General features: G+C 45.0%; 1 protein-coding gene across 1 annotated transcript in view; it reads left to right on the top strand.

Moving 5' to 3' along the window:
- Positions 1 to 12,643, top strand: part of PKHD1 (PKHD1 ciliary IPT domain containing fibrocystin/polyductin) — a 309,667-nt gene extending 297,024 nt beyond the window's left edge. Inside the window, exons 59-60 of the mRNA XM_034766923.1 lie at positions 1,282 to 1,425; positions 11,713 to 12,643. Coding sequence (XP_034622814.1) covers positions 1,282 to 1,425; positions 11,713 to 12,062 — 494 coding nt within the window. The 3' untranslated portion in view covers positions 12,063 to 12,643. The remainder of the gene's footprint in view (positions 1 to 1,281; positions 1,426 to 11,712) is intronic.
- The last annotated feature ends 4,767 nt before the right edge of the window (positions 12,644 to 17,410 follow it).

Genomic DNA, 17,410 nt, shown 5'->3' with positions numbered 1-17,410 from the left:
CTTACAGAGTTCCGTAATAATGGTAAGGCAGGCTGGGCTGGTATTATTGATATTGTTCATATCTCTTGTACACATTGGGCCTGACTCAGTGGAACTCAGCTGACTCCAGCAGAGCTCATGGTCTTATTGTGCTAAGCACTGTTCATACACATAATAAGACAGCTAGTCCTTGCCCCAAAGAGTTGACAATAACTGACAAAGGAAGCATTATGATCCCACTCTCCAGATGGGCAGCTGAGGCACACAGAGAGTAATAGACAGGTTTTCAATGGTGCCAAAACTGTCATCAGTGGTAACTGCTGAGCACTTTGGAAAGTCATATTTCCAAGATGCCATGCAGGGAGTATAGCCAGGAATTGAACACGGATCTCCTGAATCCCAGCCCAGTGCCTTAAATACAGGGCATCCAAGCAGAGCACCCTACAGCTCAATTGCACGTTGTAACTTCCTTTTTATCCAAACTGGGCTATTTTAAAAAGATCAGGCCATATTCTCCTCTCCCTTGTACTGGAGCAATGGTACTGAAGTCAGTGGGAGCTCAGCACCTTTGAAATTCCAGGTCACTTATCTAGGTGAAGCTCCTGGTTTTTTTTTTTTGTTTTTTTTTTAAATCTTGGCCCCTGTATTTCCCCTGTATTTAGAATAGGAAATAATGAGGCAACTCAATGTGATGTGGCAAATATAAAGGCCCAGGTTATAACTTAAGGATGCTTTCTATCTTGTGGCCCTAAAACTGGCATAGCTTCAGGAGGAGTGCCCCAGAGCAGAAATATCCTCAGGTCTAGAGTTGCCAGTGTAAGGGGAATGGCTGGAAAGAAACAGAGCATGGTCAGGACTTTTCTGCGGGCCAGCAATCCCCAGTTTCCCTCACAGTCAGATGGCGTAATTTGAGCACCTTCAAAGTGTGCTAACCTATGCTGGGGAAGGACTCCAGTATGCAAATAGCTCAGGAATGGGGAAGCCCAAAAATGGTTTAAAGCCTCACTCCTGAGTTGCACTGTGTAGTCGTCTTGGCTGTGACCAGCCTGAGTTTCTAACGATGCCCAATGTATACCGTGAGGATCTGAAGACAGAGTTTTGCTGAAGTGAAGAAATGTGATCCCTAAAGGTAAAATGCAATGAAGTGTAATCATAAAATAAGCCTCCCCCTTTTGGGCAGAGAGAACGCACACAAGATTAGATGCCAATTCACCAGCAATAGATTGTTTCTTAAAGTAATACTGTATCTGGCTCTGAGCCCTGAATGGACTAAGAATGATGTAACTGTTTATTTCAATACAGAAACAAAGATTGAACAGGCTAATGTACCACAAGCAAAGAGCAATATGAAATCCTCCCAGATCCCGCCACAGCAGCGTTCAACTCGTGCCAATCTGCACCATGCCCGGGAAGAGAACAAAAGAGACATTGCTGGGATAGAAGGAGGTGAGCCTGCAGAATGAGAATAACTCACATTTCTAAAGCCCCTTTCAACCAAAAAGATCTTCACGCACCTTACAAGCTATGAGCTTGTGTAGATTGAAGTTATAATTTTGCAGATTAAGGATCTCGCCTAGATAGATAGATGAATCACTTGCGCCACTAGAGCTGATTACTACAAATGAATTCTCTCTCTGAACTGAAAAATGTCCAGGAGAGTAAATGTGTGGTTCAATTTTTAAATGTCTATAGAAGTTATGAATTGAACAGTGTCAGGATTTCACCCAGTGTCAGTTTTGCCACTGATTTCAATGAAGCCAAGATTTAACCCATACAGGATTTTTTTGTTTTTTATTTAAATCCTCAGTTTCCGAGCATCTCTTCCAAAATTGAAGAGAAAACGTTGCTTAAATATGGTTATGGTCAGAAAAAAGGCCATGTAAAAATGGCTTATTTGCTCAAACAATCTGTTGCGTGTGTTTTCAGATCATATCTGTTTATGTTATTGGCAAAACTGACATGTGAGTGACAGAATCAGCCTATATTGGCAACAGATAGTCCCGATGGGCACCGTGTTCCAGAAAATCAATTGCAAGTGGTCACTTTGAAGTGAGACTATAGGCAAAATGGCAACTGTAACAATGACGTTGTGGGGTTCCTTTTGTCTTGGTACTTTGATGACTCCCATCACCATAGTATGTTTATTCCCTCTCAAATAATCCAGACCAAATTTGTTCCATTTACAAATCAAAAATAAGCCTGCCTGAAAAATGTCACCCTGGATCTGAATATCATTATTGTTTATACTCTCTTTGGCACCGTCAATGTGCTCAGTGCTTACAAGTTACAAACATTGTGGCAATCCCTGCCCCAAAGAGATTACAGTGCCAACTCCCTTTGAGGGATGGTGCTTAGGCAACACCCTCTGCTCAGTATTTTCTATTGGTTGGTTTAGATGGCTCCCCGCTCAGCATGCTGGCTTTTGTGAATCCCATTCTCAGGTGTGTATCTCTCCCCATGCACTGTGTAGGGAGCTTGGACACCTAACCCAGGGTTCTGAATTCTACTAGGTAGCAACGTGCCTAAAAGTTGCCACATCCACCCTAATTGAATTGGCCTCGTTAGCACTGACCTCCCCCCGCACTTGGTAAGGCAACTCCCATCTTTTCATGTGCTGTGTATTTATACCTGCCTACTGTATTTTCCACTCCATGCATCTGATGAAGTGGGTTTTAGCCCACGAAAGCTTATGCCCAAATAATAGTCTCTAAGGTGCCACAAGGACTCCTTGTCGTTTTTGCTGATGCAGACTAACCCGGCTACCGCTCTGAAACCTAAGTGCCTTTTGTGAATCTAGCCCTTAGGTTCCTAAATCTCATTAAAATCAATGGGTCTGACTGAGGCTCCTAAGTGCCGACAGGTACATCTACACTTCTGGCTGGAAATATAATTCCCTGATCAAGGATACAGACCTGCATTAGCTCTGATCAACCCAGCATGCTAAAAACAGAAGTGTAGCTGCCGCCATGCAAGCAGTGGGAGGGGCTAGAAGTGCGAGTACGGGCCTAGCACCTCGGACAGGTATATATTCGGGATGGCTGGTCCTTCCTGCTGCTCGAGCCACCCCCTCTACAGTCTGTTTTTACAATACTAGTTTGATCAGAGCTAGAGTGAGTATGTCTCTGTGCTGGGAATTACATCCCCAGTTGAAGTGTGCACATGCCCTAAATTGCTTTTGAATCTGGGATGTAGGCTTCTAAGTCACTTAGGTGTTTTTACCAGTTTTACCAATAGCTGGATGTTTGAGATTACTATGACTGATGCTACTGCTGATTGGCTAGGAATTGTGCACACAGCTAGTTTATGGGCCCAGGATAAGGGCAGGGCAAAACATTTTTTACCAAAACTTTTTTTGGGGTGAAAAATGAAGATTAGGTGACAATAAAATGTTTCACAAATATGTGTCAGTTTCACCAGTTTGTTTAGGAAACAAAAACAATGTACGCAACCTTCAACATTTGATTTCAACATTGACAAAACGCTTTGAGTTTTTAAAATATTTCCTTTACTTTTATTTTTTTTTAAATTCAAAAACATTTTTAAACGGTCAAAATCAAAATGAAAGATTTTGTTTGACCCCAAACAATTTTTTTTCTCAGCTTTTCAGTTTGCTGATTTTTTTTTTTTTTAAAGTTTATTTTCAGCCTGACCCAAAACAGATTTTTGGTGACCTTTTTTCAAAATTGCCAGTGAACTAAAAATATCAGTAATTTGCCCAACCATAGCCGTGATTTCACCCTTTGTCATTTAGACTGGGACAGGGACAGCTATTTACTGTAGAATTCTCTCTCTGACCTGAAAATTTACAGGAGAGTGAATGTGTGATTCAGTTTTTAAGTGTCTATAGAATTTATGGGTGAAATCCTGACCCCATTCAATTCAGTATCAGTTTTGTCAATGTCAGTTTCATAAAGAGCATAGGACAAGCAGGCCTCAGCCTTTTCATGCTGCTAGATGCTACTGCAATATAAGGGTATGTCTTCACTACCGGCCGGATCGACGGGCAGCGATCGATCCAGCGGGGATCAATTTATCGCGTCTAGTCTAGACGCGATAAATCGATTCCCGAGCACTCTCCCGTTGACTCCTGTACTCCACCAGGGCAAGAGGCACAGGCATAGTTGATAAGGGAGCTGCAGCAGTCGACTCACAGTAGTGAAGACACCACGGTAAGTCGATCTAAGTATGTCATCATCAGCTACATTATTCACATAGCTGAAGTTGTGTAACTTAGATCGACCCCCCACCCCAGTATAAACCAGGCCTAAGTGATTAACAATAATAGAACATATGCATAGCTAGTATACACTAATCATAAAGCACTCTAGGAGCTTTCAGGATGAAAGCCATTGTTACCAAGGTAAGTTAATTTGGGGATGATTATTCTAATATGCATCATGCATACTTCTGAGTCAGTCCGGGCACGTTTTCATACTGTCCATGCCAGACACATTCATTGCTGTCCCTTTTCTGTAGGCCTTTTCACGGTTGCATGTTTTGACCAGCTATATAAAACCACAAGTCAAAAAGCAGTCCCATTCCCCTGTTTTTCCTTGTTTTGCTCCTCTAGCATTTTTTTTGGGGGGGGGCAGAGTAATCTTTTCTCATAATGATTTACTGATCAAACACAACTCCCTCTGAGGTCACAGCCAAAGCAGATACCTTTAGGGCCGTGCAGCGGGCACCGGGCTCCACCAAACAGCAAAAAGTATTGGCTTCCACCTTTACAAACTTGGATGGGCTCCTCCAGCTGTCGCCTGGTAAGAGCAAAGATCTGAGTCCATTTCTCAGCCCGTCCTGGAACCCTGACTGATCCACACATGTATTCTGGCACTGGGTATTTTTTCCACCTCCTCCCCTAAATTTTGTGGATTGCATAAGAGGCTAGTTTGAGTTTCGTCTTCTTATTTTAATTAGCGTCCATCACAAAAGCAGAGGGAGAGAGAGAGAGAGGAAATGCTGCAGTTTATATGTTTTGATATTTGCCACACTTCTCCAAAATACAGCATTCAACTGTGTGCCTTAGGATACATATAAATTCATTTTTTATCTAATTTGTCTGAGATCTAAGCTTCCTGTGGAGGTCTGAGATCAAAGGATCTGATTCCGTCTGATGTCGGCTCTGACACATAATGTGTGCTGACTTAGTTCTGTCTATAAACTCGCAGTGGGAGGCTGCCATATTCCCTTGGCACCTTTACATAGTGAACTTTCATTTTGGCTGGGGAGGCTGACAGGAACAGTGTTGATTGGAGCCATCGTGTAAATAATTCATGGAGAGATTTTTGTCAGAAAAAGGAAATCCAGCCACTTACAGTCTTTTAGGAATTGTTGCAAGACAAAGAGATTCCCCGATATGTTCAAATCTAAACAAGGATAACAATATCTTAAGCGAATTTAATGTGTGTGATTTGAAATGCCTAATGTTTGATTTCCCCTTATTTAAAATAATGTTGGTTTTGGAGCGAGAGACAATCAAAGCTACAGTCATTTTTGTTTAGTTTCTCCCTTCCATTTTTTTCCCTGTGAAGAAATCCCATATTTCTAATCCAATGAGATGTTTGGGATCTTTATTATTATTTCTGTGATCATGAATATGACTTAGATTACAACATCTTCTGGGTAGAGACCATCCCTTTGTTATATATTTGTACAGGGCCCAACACAATGGTACTGGGGCCTTAGGCAGTGCGACAATACTGTTGGTGATGGTGGGTATACCAATAGATTCTAGGCCAAAGGGGACCAGTAGATCATCTGGTCTGACCTCCTGTATAACACAGGCCATTAAATTTCACCTAGTTATTAAATTAATGGAGATATCCTATCTCCTAGAACTGGAAGGGACCTTGAAAAGTAATTGAGTCCAGCCCCCTGCCTTCACTAGCAGGACCAAGTACCGATTTTGCCGCAGATCCCTAAGTGTCCCCTTCAAGGATTGAACTCACATCCCTGGGTTTAAGAGGCCAATGCTCAAACCACTGAGCTATCCCTCCCCCTAATTACACCTGTAATGTGCCCAATAACTCGTGCTTGACCAAAGCACAATTTCCCAAAAGCCATCCAGTCTGGACCTGAAGGCATCCAGAGATGTCTTCTCTCACTGCTAAAAAATTATGCCTTATTTCTAATTTAAATTTGTCTTGTTTCAGCTTCCAGCCAGTGACTCTTTATTTACCTTTCTCTGCTAGATTGAAGAGCCCTTTAGTGCCCAATATTTCTCCCCATGAAGTTACCTATGAACGGCAATCAAAGTCACCTTTCAGTCTTCTTTTTGAGAAGTTAAACAGACTCAGTTCTTTTGAGTCTCTCACTGGAAGGCATTTCTCCAGCCCTTGAATCATTTTTATGGCTCTTTTCTGCACCCTCTCCAATTTTTCAACATGTTTTTTAAGGTGTGCACCAGAGCGGCATGCGGTATTCCACTGTCCAATTCAGCAATGCCAAATACCGCAGTAAAATCAGCTCCCTGCTCCTATTCACTACTCCACTGTTTATACAGCCAAGGATTTCATTAGCCGCTTTGCCACACTATTGCACTGGAAGCTAGGTCCACTATGAGACCTAAATCCTTTCCAGAGTCACTTTTTTCAAGGTTACACTCCTCTGGTCTAAGTATGGCCACCATTCCTTGTTCCTAGATGTATAACTTTGCATTGGTCTGTATTAAAAGAAAATGCATTGTCTGAATGATTTCCCTTTCCAAGCAATTCAGCTCTCTCTGTTTGAGTGCCCTATCCTTGTGATTATGTACCACTCCCCCAATCTTTGTGTCACCCACCCAATTTTATCAGCACCAATTTTAAATTTATTCCCATTTATTGATGAAAGTGCTGAACAGTGTTAGCCCTAGAACCAATCCCTGCAGAACCCCTCTAGAAACACCCCGTTTGATGGCGATTCCCTGTTGGCAACTATATTTGGAGATCTGTCAGTTCACCAGTTCTTAATTTATCAGGTGCTTTAGTGATAGGTTATAGTGCTCATTTTTTAATCAGAATGTTGTGCGGTACTAAATCTTACAAAAAGTCTAAGTCTGATTCCATCTACGCAGTTACCTTTATGAACCAAACTTGTAATGCCCTCAAAAAATGAGATCGGGTTTGCTTGAGAAGACCTGTTTGCCATAAAAGAGAGAAGGACATCACCAGTCTGAAAAGAACTTGATATAAATCAAATACAGCATAAGGACTTAGCTATATTAAAAGATCATGCACCAGTGTCACCACTACATCAGTATGGACCCCTAATGTTTTCTCTCTATACCAGGTCTTATACTTGTCTATTTGTGTACTTATATGGCTTCCTTCATTGTAAATAGATTTCATCCTCATGACAGCTCTGGGAAATGGGGAAGCGCCATTATCCCTATCTTCCCGATAGGCACAGGGTAGATTAAGTAACTTGCCCAAGGTCACACAGCAGGTCTATGGCCAAGCCGGAACTAGAATACCCGAGTCCCTGACCAATGCCCTCTATACTACTGTGGCTTAATTTGCTTTGTGTCAGTGTAGCACATCTTCATTTGAGGTCTGTGCCAGGGTAACTGCACCAATCAGAGCACATTTTCCTAACATGGGTGGGAGGGTCCAAGGGGCTCTAAATGCACATGCTGTAGGTCGGTTGTTTTGCTAAGAATATATCATGCTGGTTAAAGTGCATCATAGTCCGACCTCTTGTATATTAGTCCTGCCTTGAGTGCAAGGTACTGGACCAGATGACCTCTCGAGGTCCCTTCCAGTTCTATGATTCTATATTGCAGGTCATTAAATTTCACCCAGATACCCCTATATGGAACCCAACAACTTTAGTTAGAAAAAGTGTTTCAGTCCTCAAGAACCTAAATCATTGTGTGCCACAGGCAAAGCCCAGGAGAGTCCGAGGTGCCACCACGCCCGATGCCCATGCAATGGCAGGGTGGGATATGCCCATATGACCCCAGCAGACAATCCTTGCCTCATGCTACTGAGGAAGGCAAAGAAGTCCCCAAGGTCCCTGCCAGATAACTGTAGATAGTAGGGAGGGGCACAATTGGAAGGTTTTGTGGGGATACGTGACCGCCCCATGTGTTGCCTCTGCCTCCATCCCCTGAAACTTGATATGTAGGTAGACAACATACACTAACAACTACCTCCTCTTCCTCCTGCTCTCTGTCCTGTGACTGGCCAGCCCCTTGCAGAGCTTGAAGTCCCCCCCCACCCCGCCCCGCGCCTGAACTATCCCCAATCGATTTAGCAAGGGCTCAAAACAAGGCCAATAAAAGGGGATGCGCAGACCCCCGTCCGCCATCAGGGTGGGTGGCTCCAGGGTGGGATGGTGCTCGGGGCTGGATCGGCTCGGTTAACAAGAAGTTGGAGAATTAGCAGTCACTTTTTGTTGGAGGGGGAAATATGACACCCTAAATTGCATTCTTCCTGATAGGCACATTGGAGGTTGCTGCTGTTTCAATGCACCCCAACCTGCTGGGGGTGCATTAAAGCAGCAGCAGGGTCTACTACCCCTTTCCCACTCTCTCCCTTCCCCCACAGCCTTCTCCCCTCATGCACTCCCAGGACTCTCGGGCTGGATGGGGCTCCACCAGAGCTACCTGGCACTGAGCATCCCGTCCCAATCTTGAGGATGTCCCCTTGACTCACCTCAGCGGGCAGTCTCCTAAGCAGACAGTGGGAAGCACTGGGACTCCAGCAGCAGGGAAGGAGAAGCAGCCCCATGTAGCCCAGGGGATGGGGGTTAGGAGCTCAGCCCGCAGCCAGCCGCCCTGCTGCTTCCTTCTTCCCCATACTTCATGGACACATAGGGAGTGCCACATAGGGAGATGCCTCCTTACTGCTGGGCATCCTGGTAAGAGGCATACTGATAAATCTGGGGGGGCATGTGATCCCCCCCACACACGCATCACCGCTGGTCCCTGCCAATCTAACCTGGGGGGAAATTCCTTCCCAACCCCAAATCTAGCAAGCATTTAGACCCTGAGCACATGTTCGAGACCCACCAGCCAGGCATCTCAGGTGATGTTCTGTACCGCCTCAGAGCATTGGCCCACCTTGCTCAGTGTCCCATCTCCAGTTGTGGCCAGTCTCTTGATGCTTCAGAGGAAGGCTAGCCCCACTTCCCCTTCTGAATACATCTGGCAATTGTGCATCAGGGTTAAAAGTCATTCCTGACCCTTGAAGATGCCTGACTGAAGTCCTGAAACATGAGATCTGATTGCAATCATTGTCTTAATGCAGAGCTGCAAAGGTTATAAGCATGCTGAGAGCAATGCAACAGAATATTACAGTAACACCTTGTGGCGGGGTGACGATTCATTGGCATGGCACCTCCTGCTGGTCAGCCTGGGAATTAGCTCTTCTACCCTTTTAGCCTTCTTAGCAAGGCCTGCAGCCTGGGGTTTTATAGGCTGGAGCTCCTCAGCTCCCTCTGCCCTCCCCCAGCACTGCTCCACCTCAGGTACCCTTCTCAGCTACCAGGCAGCCAGTCCCTTCTCTCTCAGGAAGCGAGAGAGAGAAAGTGAGAGCATCCGCTAGCTTCTGGCCCACTGCCCTCTTCTAAGGGCCAGCTGGGCCCTGATTAAGCTGGCCACAGCTGTGGCTGCTTTCCCCATCAGCCTCCCTTTTCCGAGCCGCAGCCCTCTCCAGGGCTGCTTTTACCTTTGTTCTGCAGGAGTAGGGCAGCTGCCCCACTACACACCTAGAGACTCCAACAAAGATAGGGACCCCACTGTGCTAGGCACTGTATAAACATATAAACATTGCAACCTAAATAAACCAAAGGGGAGAGGGGAACCAGATGCACAGTTGGATGAAGTGATTTGCCCAAGGCCACACAAATGAGTTGCCCATGGTCAGTGGCAGAGCTTGGACTAGAAACAGCTTCTTCTAACTCCCAGCCCAGTGCCCTCTCCGTAGCTCTACTGGCTCACCGCGTGGCATCAGGATCATGTTTTTTCAGTTTACAAAACAAAGCAATGATTTTTCTTCCCCCCAGCCCTGCAAACGCAGGGTCCACTCTTACAGCACTTACTCCGGCAAAGTTGCTATTGACTTCAGAGGGAGCTTTACTGGAGTAAGGACTGCAAGACTCTGCCTGTCACCTGGGATGTGAAAAGCATGCTGGGCTCTTCCTGCATCTTCCATCATCACCGGTTACAAAGACTCTGCAGATGGTGGGATTGAATCCGTAGCTGTGCTAGCTCGGCTGTGTTAAGGAAAGTAGTGGCGTGGCTTTGTCAGTAAAGTCAGCAGATGTCACCTGGGGCAGGTGAAATAAGACTAGGGACTGGTCTATTCTAACACTGTAAGTCGATCTAAGTTACGCTAGGTCAGTTATGTATGTTACGAAACTGAAGTCGAGGTAACTTAGCTTGACTTACAGCAGTGTCTACACCGCGCTATGTCAATGGGAGATGCTGTTTCGTTGACATACCTTCTGCCTCTCAGGGAGGTGGAGTACAGGCGTTGACGGGAGAGCGCTCTCCCATTGATTTAGCGTGTCTTCACCAGACCCGCTAAATCGGCACTGCTGCATCGATCACAGCGGTGCCGACTTAGCAGGTCATGTAGACATGGCCTAGATCTGCATCAGAAGCATATACCTGGATTTATTTATTTATTTATTTATTTGGCAAAGATTTTAGCAACTGTACAAAGCCCCCAAAATAAGAGTAAGAAGCAGTCTGCCTGCATGCACCCCAATTCAGGAGTGGCGCTTTAGAAGACAATGTCAGCTCAAAAGTCATCTGTTGTCACAAAACCAGTTGCTTTACCTCTGTGCCCAATAACACTGTAGGTTATTAAGCATACTTGCTTTTTGCATTTTCCACTTTGGATAATGAAAATCAATGATTCCGGTTTCCTGTTTGTGGTTTCAGTCAACATTACTTTAGTCTTTTAATCATTTTCTTTTTCGTGTCCCTTGCGCTGCCTTGTCGGAGTTCCAAACACCGCAGGGGGAAAAGGGTCATGCTTTATAGTAGGCTTCCATTTAGAAATGGCTCACAAAGGGTTAATAAATGATTACTAGCTGCATGTAACGGACATGAATGCTCTGTGTTATGGGTGGTCATAAGCAACCTATTAGCCCGTTAAACTTCAGACCAATCTTTACTCCATTTATTGAAACATCTATTAATCAATGATTAACCTTTTAGAATCTATTTGTGAATGGCACCTTAATATAAAATGTGAGAAAAACAACTGCTGTCATATGAATAATTTGTGTTAAGCGTGGAGATATTTATTTGCTGGTATGTTTTATATCAATATATTTTTAGAACTTGCTTATAAGGGGTTAATAAATGACTAATAGATATTCAATAGATGTTTAAAGAGTGTTATAGAGCAGTGGCTCTCAAACTTTTTTACTGGTGACCCCTTTCACATAGCAAGCCTCTGAGTGCAACCCCCCCCCTTATAAACTAAAAACACTTTTTAATATATTTAACACCATTATAAATGCTGGAGGCAAAGCAGGATTTGGGGCGGAGGTTGACAGCTCACGACCCCCCATGTAATAACCTTGTGACCCCCTGAGGGATCCTGACCCCCCAGTTTGAGAACCCTGTTATAGAGTCTACTAATTAAAGTGCAATTTCCCTTTAACAGTCGTTTTCCAGTGACCACCACACTTCAGTTAGCAAAAGGCTCTAGAATGGAGCAGAGACATAAACAGGAAGGGAAGAAAAAGACAGAGACCTACTGGTAAGGTAAAGAATAAAGGGATTTTCTCTTGCAGATATGGAAGCAAATGGAGTACCAGGAAACACCGCGAGACAGATAAAGGAGTTGCATCAACAGACGGTTAAAGCCATGTCAATGCGGAAGATAAGTACTGTTGAACATAAAAGGAAGAGTAGAGAGAACTTATCCATGACTAGGAAACATGACAGCAGCCGTCCATTACATGGAAGAACAGCTCTGTGGGGTTCTCTGGAACTTCAGCAGCATGGCGCCAAGGAGTTCTGTGACTGGAAGGATACCCATCAGCAGCTGTTTGCTTGCACCCGTGGAAAAGAGATGGGAGGAGGGGAACCTGTGCCCCAGAATGTGAACAGAGAGAGGCAGGAGACTGCTGTGGGATCTTGAGGAGATGTGTAAGGGAAAGGATGAGCTGTGGCACCATCAACATGAAACATTTTCGGGAAGGGAATCTATTGGAACATGGGAACTTGAGATGCTTCTTCCACTAGTGTGGTCAGAAAAAGCATGTTAGCACTGGACACTTGCAAACATTTTAGGACAGTTAACAGTGAAGACATGTTCTTAGTGGTTAAAGCAGTACATCTTATCTGTCTATCATTTGTTATCCTGCTCTCCTTAGTCCCTGATTTAGCAAAGTACTTAAATCCATCCCTATTCAGAAAAGCAGGTGCATATGTACCACTTCATTGTGGCTTAAGCATATGCTTCAGTACTTTCCTGAATAGAGATGGATTTAAGCAATGGCTTAAAACTCAGAAGCTGCTCTGCTGAATTGGGGGCTTACCCTGTGAACCCCTAAGGACAGCAGCCTTCCCTTCTTGAATGTTTGGAAATACCTAGCACATCATGGCCACTGCCATTATTGTTAATAATAATAATGAACTGGGAGGCTGGTCTGATTCATAGATTCTAAGCCTTGTGATCATCTAGTCCAGGGATCGGCAACCTTTGGCACATGGCCCATCAGGGAAATCTGTTGGCGGGCCGGGACGGTTTGTTTACCTGCAGCATCCACAGGTTCGGCCGTTCCAGGCCAATGGGGGCGGCGGGAAGCGGCGGCCAGCACATCCCTCGGCCCACGCCGCTTCCCAGAGCCCCCATTGGCTGGGGACTGCGAACCATGGCCAGTAGGAGCTGCAATCAACCGAACCTGCGGACGCTGCAGGTAAACAAACCGTCCCGGCCTGGCAGCGGGTTTTCCTAAAGGGCCGCGTGCCAAAGGTTGCCGATCCCTGTTCTATCATCCCCTGCAAAGGAGATAGTAATACCCCTAGGACTAAAGGGTTCAGAACTGTTAGAGGGCTTTCCCTCCACCCTCCCACTTCCCTGGTTCTTGTCACGCAGACAGCAAGCAGCAAAAGACCAGAAAGCCGAAGTGCAGACAATGCAATGTTTATTGGGGTTAACTTCCAGCAAGCATGATTCCAGTTTTCCCACCCACTTCCTGTTTAACCCCAGTTTATATAGTAATATTCTCAGCTACACCTTAACCAATCATTTTACTGAAATTTAACTAGCCAATCCTAACATATTGTAACATAATTCTCTAACCAATTATATCCCATGATCCTAATTAACTTACACCTAGAAAAATTAATTATACAGCAGACAGAAACAATTAGAAAACCAGACAGATTAACAATAGAAAAGTGGGGGCCATAAAGATAAAACAATACAGAAATGAGGGTTTCACAACCATAACCACTGATAAGTGATTTCTTGATATTAAACTAAGTTTTCTTTAACCATTTTCTTATCTGGTGGCGATGGGCACTATCAGGACAGGATCGTCTTCCTAACAGCCCAGTACCACCTTATTTCCATGTGACTGGTTTGGAATGTGAGGACGTGACCATACCCTTCCCAGTTTATGGCTGGCCCTGCTGCTTAGCCTAAGAACAAGGCCTCAGTCTATCCTAGTGAGAGAAGGCTCATACAGAGGCAGACTTGTGATTTTAATTCTTTGTTTTATACCTCTATAACTATCTTTGTGATAAAAATACACCTACATTCTTAAAGTATAGGCCTTTACAGGCAGGCCTGCATATCTATATTCTAACAAGGACTCTGTGGGGGCTTGGGATTCTCAACTCTTTGCTAGGGTCACTGGACTCCTGGTCTATCAGATGCTATTGGTCTGGAAGGGGAGAAACTATAAATGACCTGTCGGGCAGGAGTTATAAGAAGACGCCACTCAGAACATGGTCAAACGACTGTTGGTGGAGTGTATGTGTGTGTGCGGGGAGAAACTGAGGCAGAGATGCTGTTACACCTTTCACAGCCATGAGAGGGTGCTGGCTAGCAGAGATCTCCCCAGATGGATTCCCTGTCTGCTCGGCCATGCAGACCCTCACATTGTATTATTTTAAGTAGGTAAGACTAGAAAAGGCTTAAAAGTGTCCAGGTTGCTACTGGACTTTGATGGCCACTAGCCATAAAGGAAATTGAAGCACCTGAACTAGAAAGAAATTAATGGAGATATCCTATCTCCTAGAACTGGAAGGGACCTTGAAAGGTCATCGAGTCCAGCCCCTGCCTTCACTAGGATAACTAAATACTGATTTTTGCCCCAGATTCCTAAGTGGCCCCCTTACGGATTGAACTCACAACCCTGGGTTTAGGAAGCCAATGCTCAAACCCCTGACCTAGCCCTCAGAAGCAGGCACTAACTCTGCCCAGGCTCATTCCAGGTCATCTAGGATTCTAGAGCTGGGCCCTATTTTTATAGGAAGGCCCATACGTGGTCCTGGCTCTCCTGTATGTCTCCTCTGAAAGAAGGCATTTACAGCAGCACCAGGGCCTCCTTATGTTCATGTTGGGATGTTGGTCCAGGATTGGGTCAGAGAACAGTCGGTCACATGTAGACTCACCCACACTCGCTCCTGTACCACCCCAGGCTCATAGTTTCATCGGGACAGATGCTCAGGTGGTGTGAACCAGGGTAGCTCCATTAATGAGGCAGATCCTTACCTGACTTAAATGGAGCAGTGCAGATTCCCACCAGCTAAGGATCAGGCCCATGGATTTGAAGGCCAGAAGGGACCATCCTTTCTGCCTCCTGCATCACACAGATTGTAGAATTTTACCCAAATCCTGCAGTGGCCAGAATTATTCTCCCTTACTATGTAAATGAACAGGATGGGACCCAGTGAACAAGAGGCTAGCACTTGGAAAGACATTCAGACAAAATCCAATGATTTGGACACCATTGCCTTCCCCTCATCCAACACAGCCTATTACAGATGCCTTGACGTGGTGGAAGAAGCATTCTGCATATTATAAATATACTTCTCCCTTCCCCCCATCCTTAAGTAACTCTACTCCTAAGTGTCTAAATCACTTCTGAACAGCGCAGGTGCAAAAAGTATGTAATTACAAATGTCAGAATGTATGCAAATAATATGCAAAAGTAGTATCTGAATACTGAATATAAATGGTATGCAGAACTTGAACAGCACAACCTTCTATCTGAAAAATTGTACATATCAGTAACACTTAAGGGTTTTAATTAATCCCTTAATTCAAAATTCTTGTATTTATTCCATATTTTGTTTAACAGACTATATAATGTCTTGCATGTCTAGATCTTTAAGGGCTGTAATGAGCAGGGATTAAAAACATAGTTAAGCACAGAGTTGTTGTTCTTAATTTCCAGCAGTGCTATGGGTTAGCTCAAGTGAATGACATTGCCCATTAAGCTTGTGTGATAGCAAAAGGATATGGTGAGTTACAAACAGGAAGCAAATCCTGGATAAAGAGGAAGGCATGGAGGGGGGTAATTACTTGGTTTTAGGAAAGAAGGTACCATAAGGTGATCAGAGAGAGGGAAGAAGTGACAATAGGTGTTCATGAGCCTGAAGTAAGTTTGCTGTAACTGTAACACCAACAGACCCTGGTTGTCGGGATCGAACCTGGGACCTCTGGGGCTTAGTGCATGAGCTAAAAGCCAACTGGTTCTTAGCTAAGGCTGTAGAGTAGATTCATTAACCTCTCTCTCTAAGCGGTCTCGGTGCCACTAGATGGGACGGAACCCCACACCCAGGAGGTGTGTGGGTTACATAACACCAGTTCTACAATTGATCTTTATAAATATTATAGCAGTAACCCCTGGAAACCTCAGCTGAGATTGGGACCCTATTTTGCTAGGCATTGCACAGACCTAGTCCCTGCTCTGAAGACCTTAAATAGACAAAGGAAGTACTATAATCCCAGCTTTACAAGGGAAGAACAGAGATCAATAGACGTATCCAAAGCCACACAGGAAGTCTGTGGCAGAGCTTGGAATTGAACCCAAATATCTTGAGTCCTAGCCCAGGGTCTTAACTCAAGGAGGAAGGATGGTCCAATGGTTAAAGTGCTAGCCTGGGTTGTGGGAGACCCAGATGGAATTCCTGCTGTGCCCCAGACTTCCTGTGTGTGACCTTGCGCAAGTCACATAGTCTCTCTGTGCCTCAGTTCCCTATCTGTAAAACAGGGATAATAGCCCTGCCCTGCCTCCATGGGGGTGTTGTGAGGATACATTTATTACAATCTGATTTGCTCAGATACTATGATGATGGAGGCCATATAAGAACCTAGCATAGATGGGATAAGATCATGCTTCCTCTCACTGACTCACTATCTATGGCATCTACATTTATGATATGCCCTTCATCGTGTTATCTTTACACCGTGCACATAAATAAAAGTGCCATTGAATTCTGTGCAAACAGATCCACTTTCTGCGCTTGCCTTTTGCCCCATTAATTTTTGTGTGAGTGAGTGTAGAGGGGGGAAATGCAGGGAACAAGGACAGATGCATTGGGAGCATCAACAGAGAAGGGAGGTGGGAAGGAAGAGGTTCCACCAAAGGGAACGCTCAAAGAATGGTTAGCGAGGGAGAAAGAGAACCAGGAAAGGACAAGGTCACAGCAGCCAAAAGAAAAGGGAGTCTCAAGAAAAGCACCAGCCCTGGTGTCAAAGGCATCATGGAGAATGAGAATAGAGTGAGAACCTTAGGCTTGGAAGGAAGAGGAAACATAATTAGAGACTTCTGGGAGGGCAGTCTTGGTGGAGCGGAGAGGACAGATGCCAGATTGCAGAAGATGCAGGAGTGAGTCGGTGGAGGCAAGACCAAAGCGCTGAAGAGAAACAAGCCCACTCATGAAGCCAGGGGAGGAGGAAGATGTGGGCAAAGGGAGAGAGAAGCGGAGAGGAGGAAAGTTTTCCTTACAGTAGGAAAGCAAAAGCCAGCCTGACCAAAGAAGAGAGCCGGGAGGTGGTTATGTTGCACAAGTTGAGGTGTTGGGTCTGGAGGGGATGGGTCAAGTTGAAGGACGATTCTGAAGTGAGGTTCAAGTAGCTAAGGCTCCTGGCCCAACTGCAGGGAATTCTGTTATCAGAGCCTATGGCCTGCTCTCTACTAGGACTTTCCCTCTCTTGCAGCCCTAGTGTAGACAAGGTGCCAGCAGGGTTTTAGGCTCTTTTGGAAATTTAAGCTTAAGAGAGCAAGACACCCCCTGCCCTTGAATTTGAATGGGAGTTGGGCAGTTAACTCCTTTGACAATCCCAGCCTTAAGCACCGCAGCTTGCTCTGAGCAGGGTTGGAAGACATGGGCTGAAATCCTGGCCCCATTGAAGTCAATAGCAAAATGCCCATGGGTTTCAGTGGGGCCAGGATCTCACCCATGAAGAATAAAAAATATCTGCAGCTACCTGGAGCCCTGTGGCCACTAGCACTTGAACGCTCACAT

The sequence above is a fragment of the Trachemys scripta genome, chromosome 3 (genome assembly GCF_013100865.1).
Source record: "Trachemys scripta elegans isolate TJP31775 chromosome 3, CAS_Tse_1.0, whole genome shotgun sequence".
In the NCBI taxonomy this organism is placed as follows: Eukaryota; Metazoa; Chordata; order Testudines; family Emydidae; genus Trachemys; species Trachemys scripta.
The sequence above is the reverse complement of the archived record's forward strand: the minus strand, read 5'-3'. Positions and strand labels throughout refer to the sequence as shown.